Source organism: Silene latifolia, chromosome 4 (genome assembly GCF_048544455.1).
Source record: "Silene latifolia isolate original U9 population chromosome 4, ASM4854445v1, whole genome shotgun sequence".
Classification (NCBI taxonomy): domain Eukaryota; kingdom Viridiplantae; phylum Streptophyta; class Magnoliopsida; order Caryophyllales; family Caryophyllaceae; genus Silene; species Silene latifolia.
The window spans coordinates 105,707,443-105,730,496 of NC_133529.1; the positions used below are offsets into that span (position 1 = coordinate 105,707,443).

Below are 23,054 nucleotides of genomic sequence, written 5' to 3' on the forward strand. Positions count from 1 at the left end.
AAATTCTACTAGGATGGTAAGAAAGGCATCAGCAACAACTTTGACATTCCTTATTCTGAATCAGAAAGGAGACAAGGCATCAGCAACAACTTTGACATTCCTTATTCTGAATCAACACCTCATACTTGTTCAGGTACACATTGGAGAAAGTCTAAAAACAAAATGAAAACTACACTGTATCATGATCGTAAGAAAATCTGATCTGACTTGATAAAATACAAGCAAATGGGCTACTCCATGAGACATTATCCCTAATTCCATCATCCACAATTTCGATAGCAGGAGCAGCAGCATTTGTATCCTCTCTTCACTAGTTTGGTTCAACAAAAAGACTCGCTTGAGGATGCAAGCCTGCTTCTTTTAGTGTCAGAGATAGCTTTTCTGGCCCAAAAACAGTTCGCGGGAAATTCGAGACTAAGCTGTACTTCTCAATATTTGAGCACTCCAAAGAATCAACATAGTCGTATATAGATTGGACAGTTGCACTGCTATGAAATCTTCTGTCTTTCCGTTCTCCAGTGGGGAACCTCACCAAGACCTGATTTTTTACAGCGTTCAGATGAAGGGTTAAAACCAAGAAAATCTTGTTAATATAAAAATGGACAGTTAAACAAACTGGATAACATTAACCATCCTGTGCATCTTTGTTTCTAAATGGCTTCAGTTATCAACTAATCGGCAACTTTTTATTTTGATCAGATTCGGATATATGTAGTAGTGGATTTTCTAATAATGTGAAGGCATGACGAGAAGTTTCTAATTGATATCTGACACAGTATTAAAGATATTTTCATGATTAACGGTTTTACACAATGGTTTTAAGAGAATTCATTTAAAATATAACGATTATAATACCAGTAACAACGCAAAATATTGTTTCCTGCAGGCGACTGAATGTTATCACAAGTGCTCTTTTGCTTAGTTGTATTTCTTTATTATAAGTCATCTATGTTTTTCAAGTATGTGATGTATATACTTGTACTCCGTATTGGATGTGTCGGATATTGTACATTTAAACTAATACAGTATATTGTTGTAACTTTAAAATTTTACAAGATTATCTATATACTTCCTCCTATTTTATCATTTCTTCCCTCTTTCCTTATTCACCCTAGTTGGATTTTCTTCCCTCTTTCCTTTTTCGACATATAATTACACAAAGGTGGACAAAAATACCCTTACCCATTCACACTCTCCTACCATCTCAGATCTACCCCAGCAATATCTTTTACATCCAGAACCCTCCCTTCCACCACTTACACCTAACCCACCTGTCCACCGCCATCACCACGGACCTCTTGGCTACACCACCACAATCACCTATGGAACCCCACTTCACTAGTCACCACCGACACCCACTCAACAAACCCTGCTCATAACACTCACGACCAGCCCACCACTACCACTCACACTTCGTCAGCGACAACCTACATAACACCACCACTCGATCTACCATTTCACCACTACGCCAGTTCTTGATACGAATTCCCGACCAAAAGACCTCAAAAACCCTATATCTAGGGTGAAGGGGAAAGAGAGATTCCGGGTGCTTCGAGTGGTGTCGACAGCAAGGAAGGACGGTTTGGCGGTTTTGGATTGTCTGCATGGTGGTTATGGATGAATTAGTGGTGTTTAGGGTTTGATTGGTGGTTGTTGCGGTGGTGTTTGAGCGATGTTTACTGCTAACTTAGTAGGTGTAGTTGATGAGAGGCACGTGAGAGTGGGATTCGGTGGTGTTGGCTTGCTTCAGCGGTGGTTGGCAACGAGTTGGCGGTGGCCAGGGTAGCGCTTCAATGTTTTGTGGTTAAGTACACGAGTGGTATACGGTGTATGTATGAATTGTTGTTCATTGGGTGAAGGGCGTGTGGAAGTGAGAAGTGAGGGTAGATGGGTAACTTTGCATTCTTTCTTAATTTTTGGACCCAAAACAAAAGGGAAGAAATGATAGAATGGGAGGGAGTACTTTTTATGTATGCGCATGTAATTTTGCACGGGTCCCAACTCCTAAGCTACTATTTGTATAATTGGAAAACTTAAGAAAGATGCAACAATGAAAACGAAAAGAAACAATATATCCTGAAACTTAAAATAAAGATGGGACTTACTTGAGTGACATCAGGTCCTTTCTCAGGTTCAGCACCCAGCGAAAGAGCTTTTTCCATCCTCCTACGCACTAACGCAGCTTCTCTTTCAACTGCTTCTTTTGCTTCTCTTTCACGAGCTTCTTCTTCCTCTTTGCGTTTTCTCTCTTCTTCTGCACGTTCCCTTTCAATCCTCTCCTGCTCTTCTCTCCTCTGCCTCTCCCTGGCCTGAGAAACAAAGAAATGGGAATGGATAAGTCGAGCAGAAAAAAAATCACGTAACATGATGCCCTATTTCAGTCATAAGCCAGTTACTACAGTTCTGTCCAAGAAAATGCAGCATTGAATTATGACAACCCAGCTCTTTACCTCCCTCGTCTCAGAAATGTTTACTTCTCAACTTACATTTGCCTAGTCTACTTCACCTCATTTGTAATGCTGTACTGTGACATGCTTAACATACAAGTGAATAAGTCTACAAAACGAGGCAATATTTATATTGATACACAAATAACACTACAAAATTAGCCCCTGTGTTTGTACAGTATTACATAGGAAATCAACCACACTCACTTGGGCCAGACAGAACGAAAAGGGAAACCAGTCAAGTACCTGATCAGCTTCTAGTGCAGCCCTATAAGCAGCATCTTGCTCCTCCCTCAAACGCATGTTGTTTCTCCTCTCCTCGGCTTCAAGCCTAGCCGAGACAAGTACAGGTGCAGTTTCTTCGAGAACTCTCTGCAGTATAGAAAGCATTTCCTCTGGAGTCTTTGGCCCCTCAATCTGCAACAAAAGAAAAATAAAGTTAAACTGAAAAAGGGTGGTTGAAAGCTAGTAATTGAATCCTCTATATTCACTACAAGAAAGACCCTCCATCCAGTCATAAGTAGCACTAATTACAAGAAAATGTAAAATCAAGGACAAAAACAACCAGAGATAGTTTAGTTAACAGAGGTATATGACAGCATACATATCCATAAGACCATAACCCAGGAAATTATATTATCTTACAGTCAATATACATGTAAGTTCCCAAGATGACCCCTCTGCATAACATACCATGTTTTCAGCCATCCAATATGATAGTACATGGCACCCAAAAAACAAGGGGAAAAAAAGAGAGCAAACATAATCAACTGAAAGCTCCCAGCTTCTCAAACATCTAGATAGAGAAGCTTTATGCCTCGACAAAGTCAGATAAAATTCTGGAGTTACCATGGATTATAAAATGAAGAATTTCATAAAATGCGCACCAAAGAATAATTTTAGAAAATGAAGATAGAATCACTCATAACTCCATTTCCATTGAATCCAATTATTCATTATAATTGGCTCTCCAAATTCTATGCGTTTCATGTATTGTGAAGCAAAAATAGTCAGTTGATGCAACTCTCGACACAATTTTCCATTATGGGTCACAAGGACATAGCACATACGTTTTTAACCCACAGGTACGAGTGTGTACATCTGAACCCCCTTATCTCACCTTATAGGCGCAAGCCTTTGAGGCAATGCCTTACATTGTCGTTGAGGAGGGGAGAAAAGGATAATGTTCCAGCACGCGGAAAACATAAGATGCCTACAGCTTGTTTTGTTATACAACTGTATACTATACTAGTGCCTGTCCCAGCTATGATGTGAGAAGGGGTTGCAAACACAAAGAGGCTAATTCGATTCTTGTAGTTATAACCATTCATCACCTAACTTGGGGTTTTAAGAAAGAACAAAGCCGGATGTACAGAAAGAAACTGGCGGAGGGGATTCATACAAAGGGATCACATAGAACTAATAACCAATATACACATTCATATCATACTCAAACTCTCTAGAAACCAATTTCCTACAACCATTTTATTTTTCATTGCACATAGGTTACACGTTGACCATCCACTCTAACTAACGTACATGACGAGGAGTAGCAATGCAAATCCACCCACAAGCTGGAGAGCTCTATGGAAGACGGTTTCTCTTGTTTCTTCCCAATCTCACCTTCCCCGTATGTGTTTCATGTCTCTTCCCTCCCTCCTATTGTAGGCTGACCCCTTCCATCAGTTTTCCTCCAACCCCTTCCTCTCTCCTCTTATAGGGTTATCTTGTTATTATTAACCGTAACATATAAAGACTCTAGAACACCAAACATGTCTGATCAGTATACGCAAGTAAATTGGGAATCGAACAAAAGGCAAAACATCACATGAGTAAAGATAAAATGGGAAGAATAAAGAGAAGATACCTGCTGAAGTAATGCAATGCGTTGATTAGTGGCAGCCATAACAACAGCACAGAAAGGAAACCTAGAAGCCTTCAAGCTATTACTCATCTTAAAGCCCTCGCTAGCCCGAATACTCCCACCCCACGCCACAAAATTCTCGTTAACAAAAGCGGAAAACAGCTCACTGCAGAGGGTGGTATCACAGAAGAGGGGAGTATCAGGGTGATCAGGTGAATGCAAATACACAAAGAGCAGCTTATACTCCTGCCTCGACCTCTGCAGCGCCTCCATAAACCCCTCGGACACGAACCTGGGCCTGGCAGTGGCAGTCTGACCGTACTCCCTCTCAAAGGCAGCTATGAAGTCGGCAGCCTCGGCCGCAGACGGTGAGGATTGAACGAGCGGACTTGAATCCCCACCGCGATTGGCGCCCTGAGGTCCAAGGCCAATCATTCCGATGGAGTAAGAGAGGATTCCGCCGACGGCCCACACACCGAGGCCAACCGCACCAGAGATCAACCCTAGTCCTCCTGATACGACGGAGATAGGGAGAGTGACGAGGCGCCATACGATACCCGGGCCCACAGCGGCGGCGGAAGAAAGAGGTGAGGATGGTGTGACGTCGGAAGTGGAGACGGCGGTGGTAGAGAGGTGGTCATCGGGGGAATTAGGGTTAGCAGTAAAGGAGGCGATAGCAAGTTCAAGATCCCAATTGTGAGCGGATAAGATGTCATTGCATAAATCAGTATCTTCTAAACCAGTAATTGCTTGGAAATACGCGACTTTATCTTGTGCATCAACCATCTCTTCTCTTCTCTTCTCTTCTCTTCTCTTATGTTGTACTGTATGTATGTTTGAATTAACAAGAAGAAGAAGAAGAAGAATTCGGAGGTGGTTGTATCTTGTATTCTTGAAATGGAGTAAAATGTAAGTATGATACGGCTGTTTTTGAGTGTTATCTTCTGTATCAGTGTTTTGTTTTGTGGTTTGATTTTGGTGATTTAATTCTGGAATATCTCATCTAAGGGATGATTAATTCATCAAACATGAAATGAATGAAATATTCAAAGGCCACTAAGCTTGCTTTTACGGACTCATTTTTATCCAATTACCCAATCAAACCGCCATTCATATTTCCACCACCTTCCCAATTGTCGGTTCAAACCACAACTTCTCACTAATTTCACTTTAACTAATACGGACTATATACACACACCACCACACTTCAATCCGATCACAATCACAATTTTTTGTGATTTAAGATGTACTTGTTGTTAATTTAAACAATGTTAAAATAAAAAAAATTGTAAGTGATCTCAATTTAAGACCGTCTTAACCAATACCTACTATAGTTCGATAGCTATTATAATATCCCATTTTGAAAATATTAGCTCACCTAACTACGCCAAAGTCGTCACCCCATTACTCAAATATTAAGAATAATATAATAATAAGTTATTACTCCCTCCGTTCCGGTCAATTGTTGTCCTTTGGTTTGACACAAAGACCAACGAAATAGGAGATGAACAATAACTAAATGACAAGTGGAACAAATTAAATGCGAATGATCAAATTACTCATCAAGTTCATTCTTAAAATAGAAAGGACAACAAATGACTGAGACACTCAAAAATGAAAAAGGACAACAAATGACCGGGACAGAGGGAGTATAAATTATCAAAAGCAATAGTACATTTTTTATAAAGCTGGTCAACGTGACGGGTTAGCTCAACCTAGCCCGACATATTAGGCCTTTTTTTTTTACCGGCTAGCGCGGGAATAGCCCATTCGCTCTAAAATAATGAATGTCCCAACTTTGTGAGCTACAACAGTGTTAATTGGAGGACATGAAGGTACTTGAACTATAATGTTAATTGTACGCTATTAGACATTAATGGGTAATACAAGTGTAAAAGAACTCTTCATCACACTAAAAAATGTATCACAGATGTATAGTACAAACCAAACTACAGAGTACATAATAGTAAGACTACATACTGAACAGCATAATTTAGGGTGAAGGCCTCCAAAAATGCTTTGAAACAGTTCCGAAACATTTTAGGAAGACGACAAAGACCTGAAAGGAAGTACCAGACTAATGACAACTACAGTTCTTGAATTAGAGTGTTGTTTTCGTTCTTTGTTTTCGAATCACTAGCTACGGATGGTCTGCCATTGCCAAGATATTCTAATTGTGATGTCTTTTCAGCACTAACCAGCGTTGATAAGGCAGGCCAAACTTGTTGAGGCTGCTCATGCACCCAGCACATCATGAACTGAACTTTCCTTGCGGCGGACTTGAGTTTTCTCTTCACCTCCACCCTATTAGTCTTTCTTTGTTTCTCGAATTTCAGCTCTCTCTGTGCGGCCTCGATCATTCTCTGCAGATCACACAGTGCACAAACTAAAGCAGCCCCACCCAGTGAAATCAGGGACGTTACATCATCGAGAAGACCAATTCCAAATTGCAAACCTCCCATATGCCTAAATGCAGGAGTACAAGTCTGCTCCAAGCAATTTGAAACGGCTTCTAACACAGATTCAGGTTGGGCTCCTTGGCCCAGAATTGAGGACACACTTAGCACCACCATTGAAGCTCCAACAGAATCAGAATGCCAATCCCCATTATAAAGACGGAGGGTGAAACAATAGCTATATACGATGTCAACCAGATGAATGCCAATTAGCGGGGATGGCTCTACAGATGTCAGCTTCTTAAGTGGTGGCAATGGCGTCTCTGGCCCAAGTGGAATCTCAGTATCAAGGATTTGTTCAGAGTCAGCTTGCGGTAACTTTGATGGCTCATCTCTTGCTAAAGGCTGGATGAGCCGGGTTCCTTCATCACTTAAAGATATAGTTCTTGCAGAAGGATTCAACCACCATGGCTCCCATGGCTCTATAAGCTTGCTCAATTCTCCACTTGTCATCGCTCTACGGAAAAGTTTCTTCTCTTCGGCACTCAATTCTTCATAATACAATTCACCACCTGGATACAAAACCTTTTGCTTTAAGACTTTGCATGAAATTATATTCTGCGGTTCTGCCTCCTTATGATGAAAAAAACAGATACATTTGGGCCTTGAGGCAAAAAAAAAGAGACGGCAAAACACACTAAATATTCTCAAGTCCTATGTTACTTCGACTCTTCTATTTAGAGCCGTACCTGTGTCCGACACGACACGACATGGATATGGGTATGGAATCCGCACCCGACACTTCTCAATCTAACAATTTCTCAATCTGACACTTCCTTTGGAACTAGTTGGAAGAGGTAATAAAGAGGCTTAGATGATAAAAAATAGATACAGAGAGTGTTTATGATGCATCTAGTATGATTTATTAAATTATTTTAAGCCTTATTTGTCAAATTACTTTACATTTTACCTTCAAAAACTCCGAATATTTCAATTTTCTAAGTCTACTTTGGCTTTGAAACATGTCCCCGCACACGTATCCTTATTTTTGGACAAGGTCCCCATGTCTAAAAAATTTAGTCATGATGAGTCCGACACTTGGATCCACACCCGTGTCTGACACTCATACCCGAGTTTGAGTAACATATTTTTCAACTATGGGAATGGATCTGCAACCGGAGACTGAATTGTAGAGGTAGGCAACCGACCAAAGAGCAAAGAGGTATTATTGAAAGTCTAAAGAGTAAAAATGCAAGGACTAAAAGACACATACCCGATAGAACCTTCTGAATTGTATCTTCTGAGAGAGCTGACTCTGCGGATTTAAAAGATAGTGAGTGAGAACATATATGAGAGTTTGAAGGTAACTAAGACTTGCTCATTACTAATGGCTTACATACACAAACAGAACAAACAGAGACTGAATGGAAATGTACAATATCTTATCAAACCTTATAAAAAAAGAAGTTAAGATGGATGGATAACTAATGGCTTAAATAAAACTTTTTAATGTAGATTATACCTAGTTATCTAACAACTCAAATTCGAGCACTGAAAGAAAACTAAGAACACTCATATGTCCAATTGACAGATAAGAAAAGAATACCAAAGCAAGCTAGATCCGCAAACCATGTTGATATGCATGACAAAACCTACCAATCAAAGAGGCTGAAATATCCTGAGCAAAAGAACTAAAGTGCTCACGAAAATTATCAATGCCATTCAACTAGTACAGGACAGCCTAGTGTTGGGAGAAAAATAAAGACTTGAGAGAAAATTACTTGTTATACAACAAATTGTACGAATTAGGATCATTGTTATAAACTTAATATGTTATGGTTTCTTGTCTCAGAGGTCAGATCCATAGTCTATAATTTGACCACAAGGCACAATCGATAATAGGCGGGGGTCTAGAACCAGCATCCCAACCTTGATAACTCACGTCTAACGCACTAAACCAATCTCCGCTTGGATGTGGATGTGAAACAGAATTGACGAATACATACCATCCTCATCCATGCTATCTTCCTCATCCTGGGCATGGAATCTTTTGAGAATATCCATCATTTTCTTCTTGCTTTGGTCATCAGGACGCAGCTGCCTCATCTCATCCATAACATTCTCGCGCATAAAAGATTCAGTGCATCGAAGGCTATGAGACTGAATTCACCACAGCAGAACATATCAGAGAAACTAACACAAGTACTCTGCCCCAAAGCAGTTTCTTATTCTCAAACAGCTTAATAACACCCACAAAAATATAAGCCCCTCATATACAATACAATAAGAAATGGGATTACTGATTAGCATTATTATCTCATATACCCTAAAAATAAGTCTGAGAAAACCAAGCCATTAACAAACAGCATCGATTAGTGGTACTTGTTTCCTTGCACATACGAAACGGCGGCAATTCGACTAAATGTGTAATTAATTGGAAAAAGAGGGTAAAAAAAGACAAGCGAGAAGAGTGAAAAAAGAAATACCTTGTAACAAGGAAGGGAGCAATACCTGGTGTTGCAGCGGGGACAAGTATACTGCGAAAATTGCTTCTCACATCTGCCAACATCATATCATATATAGTACCAAATTAATTACTGGTATTAATTATTAAGCAAGCAATAAAAATACAAAATATACTTCATACTTACACAAGGCAGATGACGCGAGAAGTTCCGGAGGGATTATTATGAGTATCAGAAGAAGAAGAACAAGAAGTAACAATCTTATCCTCCATTTCCACCAACAACAATACCAGTAATAATGAAACAACAAGGGAGACGAACACCAAGAAGCGCAATTGATTCAGTTGTTAATTTTCGGAATAACCTGGAATTTTGTGTATAGAGTTTCCAGGAATTTTGGTTTTACTTTTGGGCTACTCCCTCATACTCTTATTGGGCTTTAGGCTTTTTATTGAGGCCTGGAAAAGGTCCCTTAAGTTCGTACAAAAATATGTTTAGGTGCATCCTGAATGAGAAACAATCTACGTACTTCCCAAGAATCCCAACCTAGAATGAAAATTGATTTTCAAAGTAAACGAGGCAAATAAAGCACTGGAAATCCACAATGCAGGTCGGAAGAGTCTAGTTGAGATTTTAAGGAATTAGTAAGTACTCCTTAATGCACTATTCAACTCCACTTTGCAAGTTTCTCTTTTACGTACTATTTACAAGCGGACATTCAACTTTAATTTTCTCTCGATATATAAGTGAAAATATATTCATGTGAGATCTTATTTGTTTCGTCTTTAAGAGTACATTAAAAATATCTAACTTTTATAATTTTTGCAAATACGCAACTAATGATATTTATCGCGTAAAAGTTGCGTTGGCAAACGTGATAAAGCAAACTTGCAAAGTGGAGTTGAATGGAGGGAGTATTGTATTTATTGTTTCGTAGTTGCTCTTTCATGTACAACTTTTACTCATTTATAGACATTTTTTCATAATGTTTCCAAACACTACCCTTCCTCCCAACCAAATAACCAAATTTTTCTCTCTTCTCTTTCTTCCAAAACTTAATCAAATTTCTCCCTAATTCTTCAATTATGAATGTTAATTCTCATATCGAACAAGTAATTACTAAGTTTTATCAATAAATTACGTATAATTTTTAGTGAATCTAATTGAATTAATTAGTTTAATGACTTAATCTTTAATTAGGGTTTCAATTGGATTCATTTGAGAAATTTTTTGTTACACTATTGAAGATGTCATAGCATATCAACCTTGTAGAATTTGACTTTCGTGCATTTCGTTACCTTGCTGACAACCCAATCACTTTCCCACAAAGGAGCATACCTTGCGTCAATACATTGCAGACTTAACAATCTGCCATACCTTGGCCGTTTAATGATATTAGTATTGCAGTCCAGAAATTTGCGAAAAAGTGGCGCAAAATGGGTGGACTCGATGGCGCATGGTGGAGGAAGGGTGGTAGCGGCGGTGATTGGCGACACGGGAAGTAGTTAGGAGGTGGAGGGAGGCAACTAAAATGTAGAAAATTGAAATGGGTGAAAAATTGAAAAAGAGGAATGTTGAAATGGGAAGGGTAAAATGGTAAACTATATCTATGATTGAGTAAATCATGTCCATGAAAAAGCAATACCCTATTATTTTTACAGTTTGGTTAACATTAATGATCGCCGAATATAATCAACTTATGTTTTATGCTATTTTCAACACAAGTTTTTTTAATCGATTTAATGTTTTCCCTTAATTGTTGTTTTTCCAGGCCATTTACAAGAAAGAGATAGCCAGCCAACGCCCACTAGAGAGGCACCACACGAGTTCCGAGTGTACTATGAAACGCCTAGGGGATATGACAAGAAGCCGAGACTGTTCGGGACTGAAGAGGCGGTGACCCGAGAGTTGTATAAACCTCCTGCTAACAGGAGTCGCCATCTGTTTCCTCCTAATCACCTACCATTTTTGCTCAGTTCGCAAATGTCAATTCCTCGAAAGACCAATTTAGCAGAATGGAGATGGTGAGACAAGTTGAACGAGAAGAGCAATAAGTTGAGCGAGCCGAGCGAGAAGCTGAGCAAGTCGTGCGACAAGCTTATCAAGATGAGCGACTAGCTCAGCGAGAGGAAGTTCGTCGCCAGAGGGAAGAATACGCAACCATGAAGGCGTACTGGCTCAGATGAATGCTTTCCCCAAGTACGTGCTCAATCAGGTCGTAGAGACGACTTTGCGGACGACGGGCATGTCTTTGGTAGTTAACTTTAGTGGTTAAAGTTAGGGATGAGCAAATTTAGGTCCGCACCGGAAAAATGGACCGGACCGGACCATTTGGTCTGGACCAAACCTGGACCGAATTATTTTGGTCCGATCCTTAGTCCTCATTTTTTCAAGGTTTGGTCTTCGGTCCGGTCCAAGACCGGTTAATTTAGGTCTGGACCGAATGGACCAAATTTCATGTTTTTAATGACACAACATTAAAACATTATGAATCAAATTAATATTTTATCTTCAAAAGACATTATAAATTAATATTGTCAATAATTTTCATAAAAAGAGTCGTTTAATTATTTACCTGCATTTTATTTAGCGGAATTAAAATGTAATTATCATATACGAAATAGTGAAAAAATTAATTTTAGTTCCATTTCGCTCCAAGACCGGACCGGACCAAATATTTCGGGTTTGGTCCGGTCCAAGACCGAAACTTTTAGGTCCGGTCTTCGGTCCACTAAATTTTTATTTTCGATCCGCTCCGTTCTTAGACCGATTCTCAGCCCTAGTTAAAGCTCTCTACGGGTGGGGTTCGGTTCTTTTTCAAAAAAAAAAACCAAATAACCGGTTTAGGTCCCGGTACTACAGAGCCAAAAGAAGTTAAAAATAAAACCATAAATGGTTCAATTCCCGTAGTGTATGCAGATTGGCGCCAACCACCGAAATCACCCGTGTCTTGAACCTCTTCAACTCCCCAATGTACTGCTGCTACGGACTACGGAGTACTATATATCAACTCTTTACTCTTATCATTTTTTTATAACACTATCCGATCATCCATCTCCTATCAAACAACTAAACAAGTGTTGAACTAGTTTATATTGACTAATGGCTTTCTGGGGTTAGTCCCTACTCCCTACATATCTTTTGCTATATTATTCCTCCGTCCCAATCGTTTGTTTACCTTGGATTAATTTTTATGAGACATGTTATTCTAATTGACATGGTATAATGAGTGTTTGTGGGTTTTATTTGCAGGAGTTCTAATTAAACCTGGAAAACCATTTACTTTATTACCTTATAAAACCTCTGGCAGGTTACGCATTTCTCAGGTATTCTTCTGCTTTGCTATTTCGTGTTAATCTATCTGTTTTATGTTTGGAATTCTCACTTAATTGTTGCGGCCGTGCGGTATCATGTATCATTAATTTGATGACTTGTTTTCATGCATGCTGCTCATACTTGAAATCATTTCTAATGTGAATAAAAATTGATTTTTTTGTAAAATGTTTCGACAATAAAAGGGTATTCTCGTTTGATTATGGGGTTTGTGTCAATAACACAAATTGTAGGCGACTTTGGGGGCGGGTTCTTCAAACAACAGGAGCAGCTCGGTTCAATGCAATGTGGGTAGGACGACTCCTGTTTTGTTGTGCTCTTTGTTGCCTAACAAAGCCGAGTCAATCCATTTGGAATTGGAATTTAACGAGACTGAGGAAGTCACTTTCTCCGTTGTGGGCCCACGTAGCGTATACCTCACCGGCTACGTGATAGGGAAATCTCGACAGCTCTTGTTTGGCCCTGATGAATCGTATCCTTTTAATCTTGTTGCCACCAGCCAGTAACACGATAATGCTGACTGACTGAGGTTTAGTTGTTCTTTTTCAGAACAAAATTTGCAGATGCTCCTCAATTTTGAATCTAATCTTTTGGATTTGTGAATAAACATGACTTCAGTTTTGTCTTATTAATGGTTACTGCCTTTGCATATACTTACTTTGTAGAAAATTCATCCTCTTCCTGATCAGTTTAAGGGAAAGGGTGGAGCTGGGATAGTGAATTTACCAGCCATATTTTTCATTAGTTCTCTTGCTTGGTTTTGCCCTTTTGTTGTCCATTAACTGCAAATAAGTGAATCATACGGAGAAGATGTTGGAGATGCAGACACTGAATTATCCGATGATGTTGGTGATGAAGATGAATATGGTGGTAGTTTCATTGATGATACTGAACCTACATTTTCACCTTCGTCACCCTCTTGCAGCGAGGAAGGTTTTTTCTGCATAGCTGGTTAGTTATTGTATGCTCATAAATGTCGTTAAAATGCAGATATAGATATAACTCATGCGGATGGATACTGCAGACTGTAGTATCTCTACATGAGTCAAGCTGTCAAGGGGTAATAATGACATTTATATATTAGGGTTTGTAATCATGGTGCCAAGAGTAATTCTTTGAGTAAATTGTGTACTTGAATAATCTTTTCACTAAGTTGACGCAAAGGTAATCTAGGTTAATCTGATGTTCCTGCCATTATGTTTATTTATATTTTTTTCCTGTAGCAAACAAGGGAAAGAAGAAACCTAGTAAGGGGAAACGCATCCATAAGCGGCTTAAGAAGACTTGTGAATTGAGCGAATCTGAAGACGATGGCGTTACTTCTCTGAAAAATCATGGACACAATCTTGTGCAAATTATGGAAAGTGATGAGGATGATCAAAAGGTTATATCATTACTCTGTGGAAATGTTAAGGTGGACCGTGAAGCTGTTAAAAGGTTAGCCTGTCTTTCTTTGGATTTGAGCATTTGATTTTGTATAAGGCATTATTTTTTTTGGAGGGAATTGTACAAGGCTTTATCCTCGTTAAATACCACTTTTGTTGGCGGATTTTATTTTTCATCAATAGATAAAAGAGACTCTTATTTCCATTTCCAAAGAGACAATGGTGTGTTATGGATTACGGAGTATGATGGAATAGAGCAAAATGGCTCTTAGTTGATTGTTTAACAATCTTTCAATGCAATTTTCAACGCAATTTCCATCTTTGGTCATCCGGAAAGAGCTTCTCTGGGTTGCATTCTCCATTCTGATACCTGTTTGGCAGTCTTACTATCTCTTATTAGTAATCACAACTGTTTCTTTGGTCAAGTTTCGCCAGCTGCTTCTCTATTTATGAGCTCTTTTCTTTAGCAAGAATCCCCTTCTCAATCACTGCAGTCCAGTGCTACCCCTTTTAGGAGATGTTTCCTCTTCATTTTTTTTTTTTTCCATTTGTGCCTCATCATCATGTTGCGCTTTGACATAATTTAACTAGAGTATAGGAATTAAGCAATTTTTGATATGTCATTTTAGGCCAACTATCTCGTTTGTTGCTTTTGCAGAACAGTGGATGATGTTGCTGAGCAGACAACTAGTGATGGAAAAGTGACGAATAAGGTGGAGGATGTTACTGGCCTGGCACCCGATGATTGTCAGTATGTCAACAAAAAACTGAAGAGAAAGGTGGACGATGTTTCTCTGAAGGAAATTGATGATTGTCAGTGTGATGACAGAGAAGTTAAGAGAAGAAGAAAGGCGGATAATGCTGCTGAAAAGTCAACTGATGATTGTCAGTCGGATGACAGAAAAGAAAAGAGAAAGAAGCGAAAGAGCAAAACGGATGGATCTCCTCCAGAGGACACAGAAAATGGTTCAAATGTAACAAAGGGTGAGGCTGATGCCTTGGTGGAGAATGGAGGAAAAACCACAGATGTCAGTGGCTTGGTTATTGAGGAGATAGAAACTGGTGAACAAGATGGAAAAATAGCTTCTTCGGGGAGAAAGATAAGTCATAATGTCAGATATGCTAATACATTCATGTCATGGTAGCTTCTTTTTAAAACATCTCTCTTGATTGGCTTCAGGTCACTGTGCATTATACTGGTACACTGAAAGAACAAGGCCGGGTGTTTTGCTCAACTGTCGGAAAAAAACCACTCAAGTTCCGCCTTGGTAACTTAACTACATTGATGCTTATCTAACTATGTATTTTAGTAATCTCTAATGTCAAAAATTGATGTCATTATACTTGTACTGTACTTCTTCCAGGTAAAGATACCGTTCTGGTTGGACTGCATCTTGGAATTGATGGTAATACTTGGTGAAAAATAATGATTTTAGTTTCCTTATCGTTTTGCTTAGTAGTTGAAGATGTATTATTTATTATTTGATTTTTGTTCTGTAGGTATGCGGGTTGGTGGTAAAAGAAGGCTCCTCATACCACCTGAATTGGGGTACGTTAATATCCCTGAAATGAGTATATTCTTGATCAATCATATCCTCTTTATTATATCAGTGTTTACGAACACGCCTCTATTGTTTTTTTCTAATCAAGTATGTTGGCATATATGTAACCAGATATGGAAGTGAAGGCAGTGATGGTGTACCACCAAACGCATGGCTGGTGATGGATGTTGAGTTGCTTCGAGTTCGCTGATATTTTCTCTATTGCTGTACTACTTGTTTTGCCTGTTTTGATAATTTAGCATTGGATGGCTATGATTTTAATTGGAAGAATCACCAAAAACAATTGCTACATCAAGAGCATTCTCAAGTTGATGATCGAAATCAGATCATTTAGAGGATCACTCCTTCCTTTTACTATGAGACTATTGTTAAGAAACTCCAAAACAATGAAAATGTCTCCCTGAACAATGTTTGCCACCAAATTTATGTCATGAATATTCAACTTGATTAATGTCTCCCTCAATTATGAAGGGCTTGTCAAAATTACTAATCCATAATGATAATGATTAGATTACAATAGGTACTACTAAGCTATGATGAAGAATGTGAAGAAACTCCAAAACAATGAAAATGAGTATGTTTAGCATCCAATTATGAATCTCACAAAAAGGGTTTGAAAGGGTGGTAGCTTAGGTAAAAATACCTGCATCCTCCGGAAGGACGTCCTCCTTACACTCAAAGGAGGAGGACCATTCTCCTCATTTTTATTTTGGTCCTCCTCCTATGAGTGTAAGGAGGACGTCCTTCTGGTCCTCTTTAAGTGTAAGGAGGACGTTCTTCCGGAGAACGCAAGCATTTTTCTAGTATAGGTATGGCCTATGAATTGAAGTTTGGTGTAAGTCCATTTAATATGGGAAGTTCAAAAATTGAGAAAAGGGAAGGAATGAATGATAACTTAAAATGCAAGGCAAAATGATAAGCATTGACCTACAAATACAAAACACATAAGGCAGAAACATAAGCAGGCGTGACGTCCACTATTAGAAATGGGTCAGCCCAGTAAGTAATAATAATACTAGAAAAAGCTACTTTAACGTCGACCATTAAAGCCCTTGCTATTTTATTTTCGGCCCGACCATCATTATTACCTAGATTCTCAGTTTGTTTTCATGGTATGACAATGAGAGGCATTAACAAACATGGAATTATTAGACCCTCTCTAATGCCGTTGACGAATCCAATTACACTTGGCCTTGTGTAACTACTTTCTCCGTCTTAATTATTTACTATTTTATTCTCTATAAGAGATATTTAATCAAAGATAAACAAATAACTGATACTGTATATAACATAGTACAAGGTTACTATATCACATCTAATGCTCGCTTGATTACGTGTGCCAAGGGAAATATATGTGTGTACCTGTGGTGTACTCGATAAGGTTTCACAACCACGGTGATTATCTTTTCACTCTAGGTTCGGCCTGCATTTGCACAATTGCACACTGCACACTCTGGAGGAGGAGCGATACTATTACTGTATATCATTCCTCAAGTTTTGGGATGAATTGAGTCATTTTAAAACAAATAGACATTTATAGTTAATATTAATATTGATATTGTTAGATTGTCACTCGTTCGAGTCGCTTGGTTCCGTGCACAACAGATATAGGAACATATTTTTGGTGTACAAAGCTAACGAAACTGAAATTACATCATTAAAATGGTAAATGCCCTACTTCGCGGCGCCTATGGTTTAATTCCTACAATTCTATACACCTCCCAAAAGAATGCCTACAATTCCTAAGTGGCTCTAATCACTACCTAAAGACGAGCTTAAATGGAAATGGGCAATCCATGCGGTTGGTAGTTCGTCCACAACGGGGATACGTTGTTGATGACTTTACGCGGCTCAATTGTAGTCGCTACTTCTTTACTGCTTCCGCCTTGCATATTCTGCATCAGTGACATAAACACATGCACTCTTTCTACACCTCTCTTCGCCTGCATCACCCAACGTTCATTTAGAATTAAGCTAAACATACTAATTACAAAAATTTCACTCTGACTGTAAACAATGAAAAGAAATCCTCATAGTAATATTAATATACCTCAACCGTGAATTGTGCCCAAATCTTGCCGTTTCTTTCTTCCATTACTCCTTTAAGGATAGTTAATCCGAAGCCCTTAACTATGTCTGCCATCTCTAGGAAGTATCCCCGTTCTTCACATAGCATCTACATTGGCCATTCCCACATTACATGATGCTAAACAAGCTTCGTCTTAAAAGGAAAGTTGAATCATAAGCGACTGCAACAAGTATCTTACCTCGATAAGCATTTGACCAGGGTGACCAAGATCCTCGACTATAATTGGGCAGACAATGTTTGAGCTACCAACTTCATATGCCCAAGTAGCACCATGAGTACTATTAGGAAGCGTTCCCATTCCCTGCCCAATCAACTGAACAACCAACTATTTTCAATTGATTGTAATTAAATCTCAAACGCAGTGTAGTAATCAAAAGCTTTCCATTTATATACCTTTGGTTCATGAACTTGTTTTATTTTGTCAACATGCTTGGTCATATTTTGCAAGTAATCCATGTGCTTGATAGTCTGACTCAACAAGGCATCAATGCTTAGCTGCAACATTAATCAGCATTTATCAGATCATGCTCAAGGAAATAATAAGAGATGAAGAATGTCCCTTATTAAGAACAATAAATACCTTTGCACCATTAGGGACAAGATCCCTCAATTCATTGATGCGCTCTGCTATCTGTTGTCGGTCTTTGGGCCTTGGCTTTTTACTTTCTCCGGGCTTTGCTCTCTTTTTTGCGGGCTTCGCAGACTCATCAGGTTTTCTGGTTTGCGAATTAACTGTACTAATACAGCTCTTGGTGTCCATGCCATAGCTCTCTCTGACATGCAACCCTGTTTCTGACTTGGGTACGCGATTTGTCAAGGTTTCAAAATCTCGAAATTGGCCACCAACACACGGATAGAGGGGAGTGTGCTGAATTAGATCATTGATCAATTCATATCCTTCAAGTCTCCTTCGTTTAGAAGGAGGCCATTGATCATCTACATACGATTTGGAGGAACTACCGCTTACAGCGCCCTTGTCATGTCTCAGGAGATGTTCAAGGCCTAATTCAGAGAACAACCCCTTCTTAGGTGCAGCACCACTGTGTCCTCCCACCTCTGAGACATTGTGTGTATGTCCCACGCCACCAATTACATTTTCTGTCCAAAACTCGGCCAATAGTGGATCATTAATTGCATTCATCCCTAAAATTTCATCTTCCCCGCAATTATTTAATTCATTACCGAGAGAACTTTGCAACGAACAGGCTGGTTCGTTTCCCTGAATGCTAAAAAATCCATCATTTCCACTAACAATTGATGACACGCCATCATCACCTGAGGTATGCGGGGGGTTATCAGAAAGCATAGCACACAGTTCTGAGGAATCAGCAAGCCATTGGGTAACATCATCCATTTGGAAGCCTATTGAAGGCGGTGGGAAATCAGTAGCTGCAAATTGTTCGTCAAATAAGTCTTGGGTATTTTTAATCAGAGATGCGAAACTAGGGTCACCTAAAAACTCACTATCCCCATTATCATCTCCGGTTTTTCCATCATATGATCCGAACTGAGCATCTAACAGATCAAACACAGAACAACTTCCCACATCATCAACTGTGTTCACCCATGATGTAGATACATCTCCACTGAAGATATTCTGAGATGAGCTCATGGAAGCAAACACCTCATTCTGGCCAGTAGCAGCTGAAATCACGGGCGGAGTAACCACCCCAAGGCTTTCCTCAAGAATTTTCTTCAGTTGATCCACGACTTCCTGTGTTTCATAAATCTAACCAAATACAAAAAAAAAACAGCAGTTGATTAGCAAATGGACAGAACAGTGTCAATGACTTGGAAAGCTGAAGAAAACAAGCAGAATGCCATGTATCCGAGCACTAACCTCTCGTATAGAGCCTAGTTGTAGCACGCCACGAGACTCGACAGGCAGCACTGCAATTGTCTGCAATATGGAAGTCACTCAATCATGGATAAACTTAAAAAGGAAGACTGCCATAAGAGAAATGTGTATACCCTTACTAGACTAAAATCCTTATTAGTAACACAAATTCTCATCTGTGACAGGTGTGAACACATCAAAATTTGTGACGGACCCAAAATGTGACCATTTTAATGACAAAATTTGATTATAGGTGGTTACAATTTATCTTAAAGTGGTAACATTTGTGGCCGTCACAATTTGTGACCGTCACAAGCAAGACGCTTTGTATTAGTAATGTACTGATACTGATGTTAGATAGTTAGTGATAATTTTAACAAAGTAAGTACCTTAATTCCAGATGAAAACTGGAGGCCAAACTCAGAAACATCCTGTGAAACACAAGACAAGACAGTTCAAGGTTAAGGGATGACAAGTAAATAAGATTAATAATACTCTGGTAGTCATTTGTTTCAAAGGAGTTTGATTGAGTTACCCAAGATATATCATCTGCAGACATCCATCTATGCTTCCCATCCACAGCAGCTCCACCAATTACTCTGAATAACAAAAATAGAGGTGTAAATAAAAGGAGATTGCGAGAGACGGTCTTAAATTAAGACGGTTCTAAAGCAGCAAGAGCAGTTGAGAAACAAATAAACATACATACCCTTCACCAAGGCTATGGACTTGAAGAAGCATAGTAGAAACTACACAGCCAGCATGCTCCATTGAGTAACCATCCTCCATTGTTAACATCCTAAATAAATATATAATGTAAGAAATTAAATCACCTAATAATAATGAACCCATCTTACAACTTGATGATACTGTAAGTTAAATCATTGAAGGAGGGAACTTACATAGGATTTAGAGGATCAAAATGCCAAAATACAGCATAACACCATCCATGGCTCATGCATAAACTCTTTAGTCCCATCTTTATATCTTCATTCACCATTTTTCTGTAAAACCGTCTCACGGCGTGAAACCGTCTTATATTTTATAATTTGTGATGGTAAAATACCCAACAAACAGAAAGAGATGAGTACCACTCACCCTAAATGGGTATTTTGTGAGAGAATATGGTATCCGTCTTATTAATAAGACGGATACCTTGGTCTGAAATAAGAATTGGGGGAAAGAGATAGGGCAGCGTCTGGGTTTTATGTAGAAGAAAAAACCCAAACCCAATAAAATGATTCTCTTGTAAACCACAGAAAAAGCTGCTTTCCTAATTTTCCTCAATGAATTAAACTCCTCGAGCAGATAAATAAATTAAGTTACTGATTGCAATCTACGGGTAAAGAATAAAAAAGAAAGATTACAATTACAGAGAGTGTTTGAAGTTGGGAATTGCAAGAAGGAAAAACAAGTAAAGGTGAGGTTATTATAAAAAGGGAAAAAAGGCAAACAAAATTAAAGGTAAGACAAAGGACACTGCTAAAAGTGGGATTTGTAAGAAATTGTTTTGCTTTCTTCCATTTTGTTGCTTTTGTCTTTCTTTCACCAAAATATACTACCAATATCGGATGGGGATTCAGAAGATCCTCTTCATATTTATGGTGTGATCACCTAATAGTGTCATATCTTCACTATTATATTTTGCATTTTTGTATCCATATTCTATTTGGTAAACGGGTTATCCAGTTTGGATTAAATTGGATAAAATTATTCGTTTTTATTCGGGTTAATCTTGCTTCATACAGTAGCAATTTGATTTCGGCCAAGTTTATTTCGATTAATCACTTTAATGAATTTGTGTTCTCAATTTAGTAAAGATCGAGTCAGATCAATATTAGTTTAGGTTAGTTAGGTCATTTCGATTAGCCACTTTGATCAATATGTGCTATAGTACGACCTAGGTAGTACGAAAACGGACACGGACACAGACACGGACACGTGACACGACATCCCGTGAAATTTAGGACACGGGACATGTTATTTAAATTTAATAAAATATATATTTTGTAGTTATATATGTGTGATTTTATTTTTGAAAAAGTATTTGATATTAAATTTAAATAAATGAAGGTAAAATTTGACGTTAAATATAACTTATTCTCATTTCTAAAACCAAAAACCAACTTATAATCAATCTATTTCGACATCTCATTACTTATCTAAAGAACATCATTTGCCCACCAAATTCAACCATATAACAATTCACGCCATTTACCTTAAATTCAACTTTCCGTTTGAAGGTGTGTCCAAATACAATGGACACGGCTCAAAATACCATGGACACGTGCCCAATTAAAAGATGAAAATTAGACACGGCTTTACAGGTGTCCGACATGTTTTGACGTGTGTCCGACGAGTGTCGTGTCCGACACGGGAACGCCGATTAGGAGGAGTGTCTGTGCAACCTAGAGTACGACCAGATCATGCGCAATAGGATCTTCTCCATTTTCTAAAAGAAATGGAGGGTCCATTTCCTATAAACAGTCTAGATTTCATCTTGTAACGATCTAACAAACCCGATTTTAGTATGAAAAATAAAGGTAAAAGCATATGAAATGAAAAAAAATAATATTAAATTATGTTGTGAGAGAAAAATGGACCCACCATTTCTTTTCGGAAATGAAGAGGATCCTTACTCAGGTCATGCCAATATCATCTAAGATAAATTCCGGTCATAATATTCTTGATATGGTTGTCAAAAAGTTGGCTTAATATTCATTATATTATCAATTCAAATTTCTAGTATGTAATAAATAAATGGGAGTGTTTTTATCAACTCAGAATCAATGAAAAACCTTCTAAAAAATGAGTGTCTTTTATGAAAAAAAAAAGTATTTAAGTCAAGGCGATTAAGTTATTATGGTTATAGATAAGCCGAGTTTAGATATCTTATGGACTGGCGCCATTGCCACTCGGTTGGCGGAGCGGTTGACCACTTTTGAGGCCTCCTCGGCCTATACACCTTTGACCCCGACGATGCCTACCTTGGACCGTGAGTACTTTCTCGACCAGAAATGGTTGAGGACCTTGGGGGATGGTGGGTTAACGTGGAGAGTATGGGGGATGAGTTGGATGAGGATACCCGACCCTGAGCACCTTCCCGTGACCGAGCCTTTACCGGCGGCTGTGGTGGCAGCCGATTCTGATGATGAGGAGGTCCCTGATAGGCAGTTTTACCTCATTGATGATGATATTTTGGAGGTGATGACTGAGCCGACGAAGAGGGATCAGGCTAGACCCGAGGATAGACAGCCTAGAGTGGGGAGAGGTCCGCGACGGGTGAGAGAGAGAATGGCTGAGACCCAGCCAGAGCGGACTGTGCCTTCACGGCTTGGTTTCCAGCTACTCTTCCTTCTTCAGCCCTGAGATGAGAGTGAGTGAGCTCACGGAGAGAGTGTCTGCTACCTTGACACTCCAGAACCTCCATGAGATGGCATATGTTCAAGGCATCGGGACCGAGGCGGCTCATCCGGTGTGGTGGAGAGGTGTTGGAGACGGCAACGGGGTCTTCCATTCCTATGGCGTGGAGCGGTCTACTTGGAAGGAGCCTACGAGCTACCCCAAGGTTGCTTGGCACCGTGGCGAGTGGGAGCCGATTTTGGCACGGGTGATGTCGCAGGTGCGGGTACAGCTGGAGCGGGCACGTCCGGAGGCGGTGGTGGAGATGAGATGA

At 39.2% G+C, this 23,054-nt stretch overlaps 4 protein-coding genes across 5 annotated transcripts; 1 reads left to right on the forward strand and 3 right to left on the reverse strand.

Moving 5' to 3' along the window:
- Positions 1–79: 79 nt before the first annotated feature.
- Positions 80–5,369, reverse strand: LOC141653722 (plant UBX domain-containing protein 10). Its single transcript, XM_074461567.1, has 4 exons — positions 4,315–5,369; positions 2,694–2,864; positions 2,106–2,309; positions 80–538 (listed from the first exon to the last, which is right to left on the reverse strand). Exons 1-4 carry the CDS (start codon positions 5,095–5,097, stop codon positions 311–313), a joined length of 1,386 nt encoding a protein of 461 aa, XP_074317668.1. The 5' UTR covers positions 5,098–5,369; the 3' UTR covers positions 80–310.
- Positions 5,370–6,203: 834 nt separating this feature from the next.
- Positions 6,204–9,582, reverse strand: LOC141653724 (uncharacterized). 2 transcript variants are annotated; one of them, XM_074461569.1, is made up of 5 exons: positions 9,359–9,582; positions 9,194–9,266; positions 8,714–8,867; positions 7,981–8,022; positions 6,204–7,279 (listed from the first exon to the last, which is right to left on the reverse strand). In XM_074461569.1, exons 1-5 carry the CDS (start codon positions 9,442–9,444, stop codon positions 6,399–6,401), a joined length of 1,236 nt encoding a protein of 411 aa, XP_074317670.1. In that variant the 5' UTR covers positions 9,445–9,582; the 3' UTR covers positions 6,204–6,398. The 2 variants fall into 2 exon arrangements, with proteins under 2 accessions (XP_074317670.1, XP_074317671.1); XM_074461570.1 differs by having other exon boundaries at positions 9,219–9,266; positions 9,359–9,561.
- A 2,690-nt stretch (positions 9,583–12,272) lies between these two features.
- On the forward strand, positions 12,273–15,712 carry LOC141652383 (peptidyl-prolyl cis-trans isomerase FKBP43-like). The gene is made up of 10 exons (XM_074459846.1): positions 12,273–12,287; positions 12,425–12,498; positions 12,739–12,977; positions 13,299–13,456; positions 13,729–13,942; positions 14,549–15,002; positions 15,071–15,158; positions 15,255–15,296; positions 15,391–15,439; positions 15,564–15,712. The coding sequence occupies exons 1-10, from the start codon at positions 12,275–12,277 to the stop codon at positions 15,640–15,642; spliced, it is 1,410 nt and encodes a 469-aa protein (XP_074315947.1). The 5' UTR covers positions 12,273–12,274; the 3' UTR covers positions 15,643–15,712.
- Positions 15,713–17,070: 1,358 nt separating this feature from the next.
- LOC141653725 (transcription factor bHLH157) lies at positions 17,071–20,457 on the reverse strand. The gene is made up of 10 exons (XM_074461571.1): positions 20,281–20,457; positions 20,088–20,177; positions 19,914–19,977; positions 19,768–19,809; positions 19,382–19,441; positions 18,122–19,270; positions 17,935–18,036; positions 17,720–17,854; positions 17,503–17,628; positions 17,071–17,395 (listed from the first exon to the last, which is right to left on the reverse strand). The coding sequence occupies exons 1-10, from the start codon at positions 20,376–20,378 to the stop codon at positions 17,228–17,230; spliced, it is 2,034 nt and encodes a 677-aa protein (XP_074317672.1). The 5' UTR covers positions 20,379–20,457; the 3' UTR covers positions 17,071–17,227.
- Between the last annotated feature and the right edge of the window lie 2,597 nt (positions 20,458–23,054).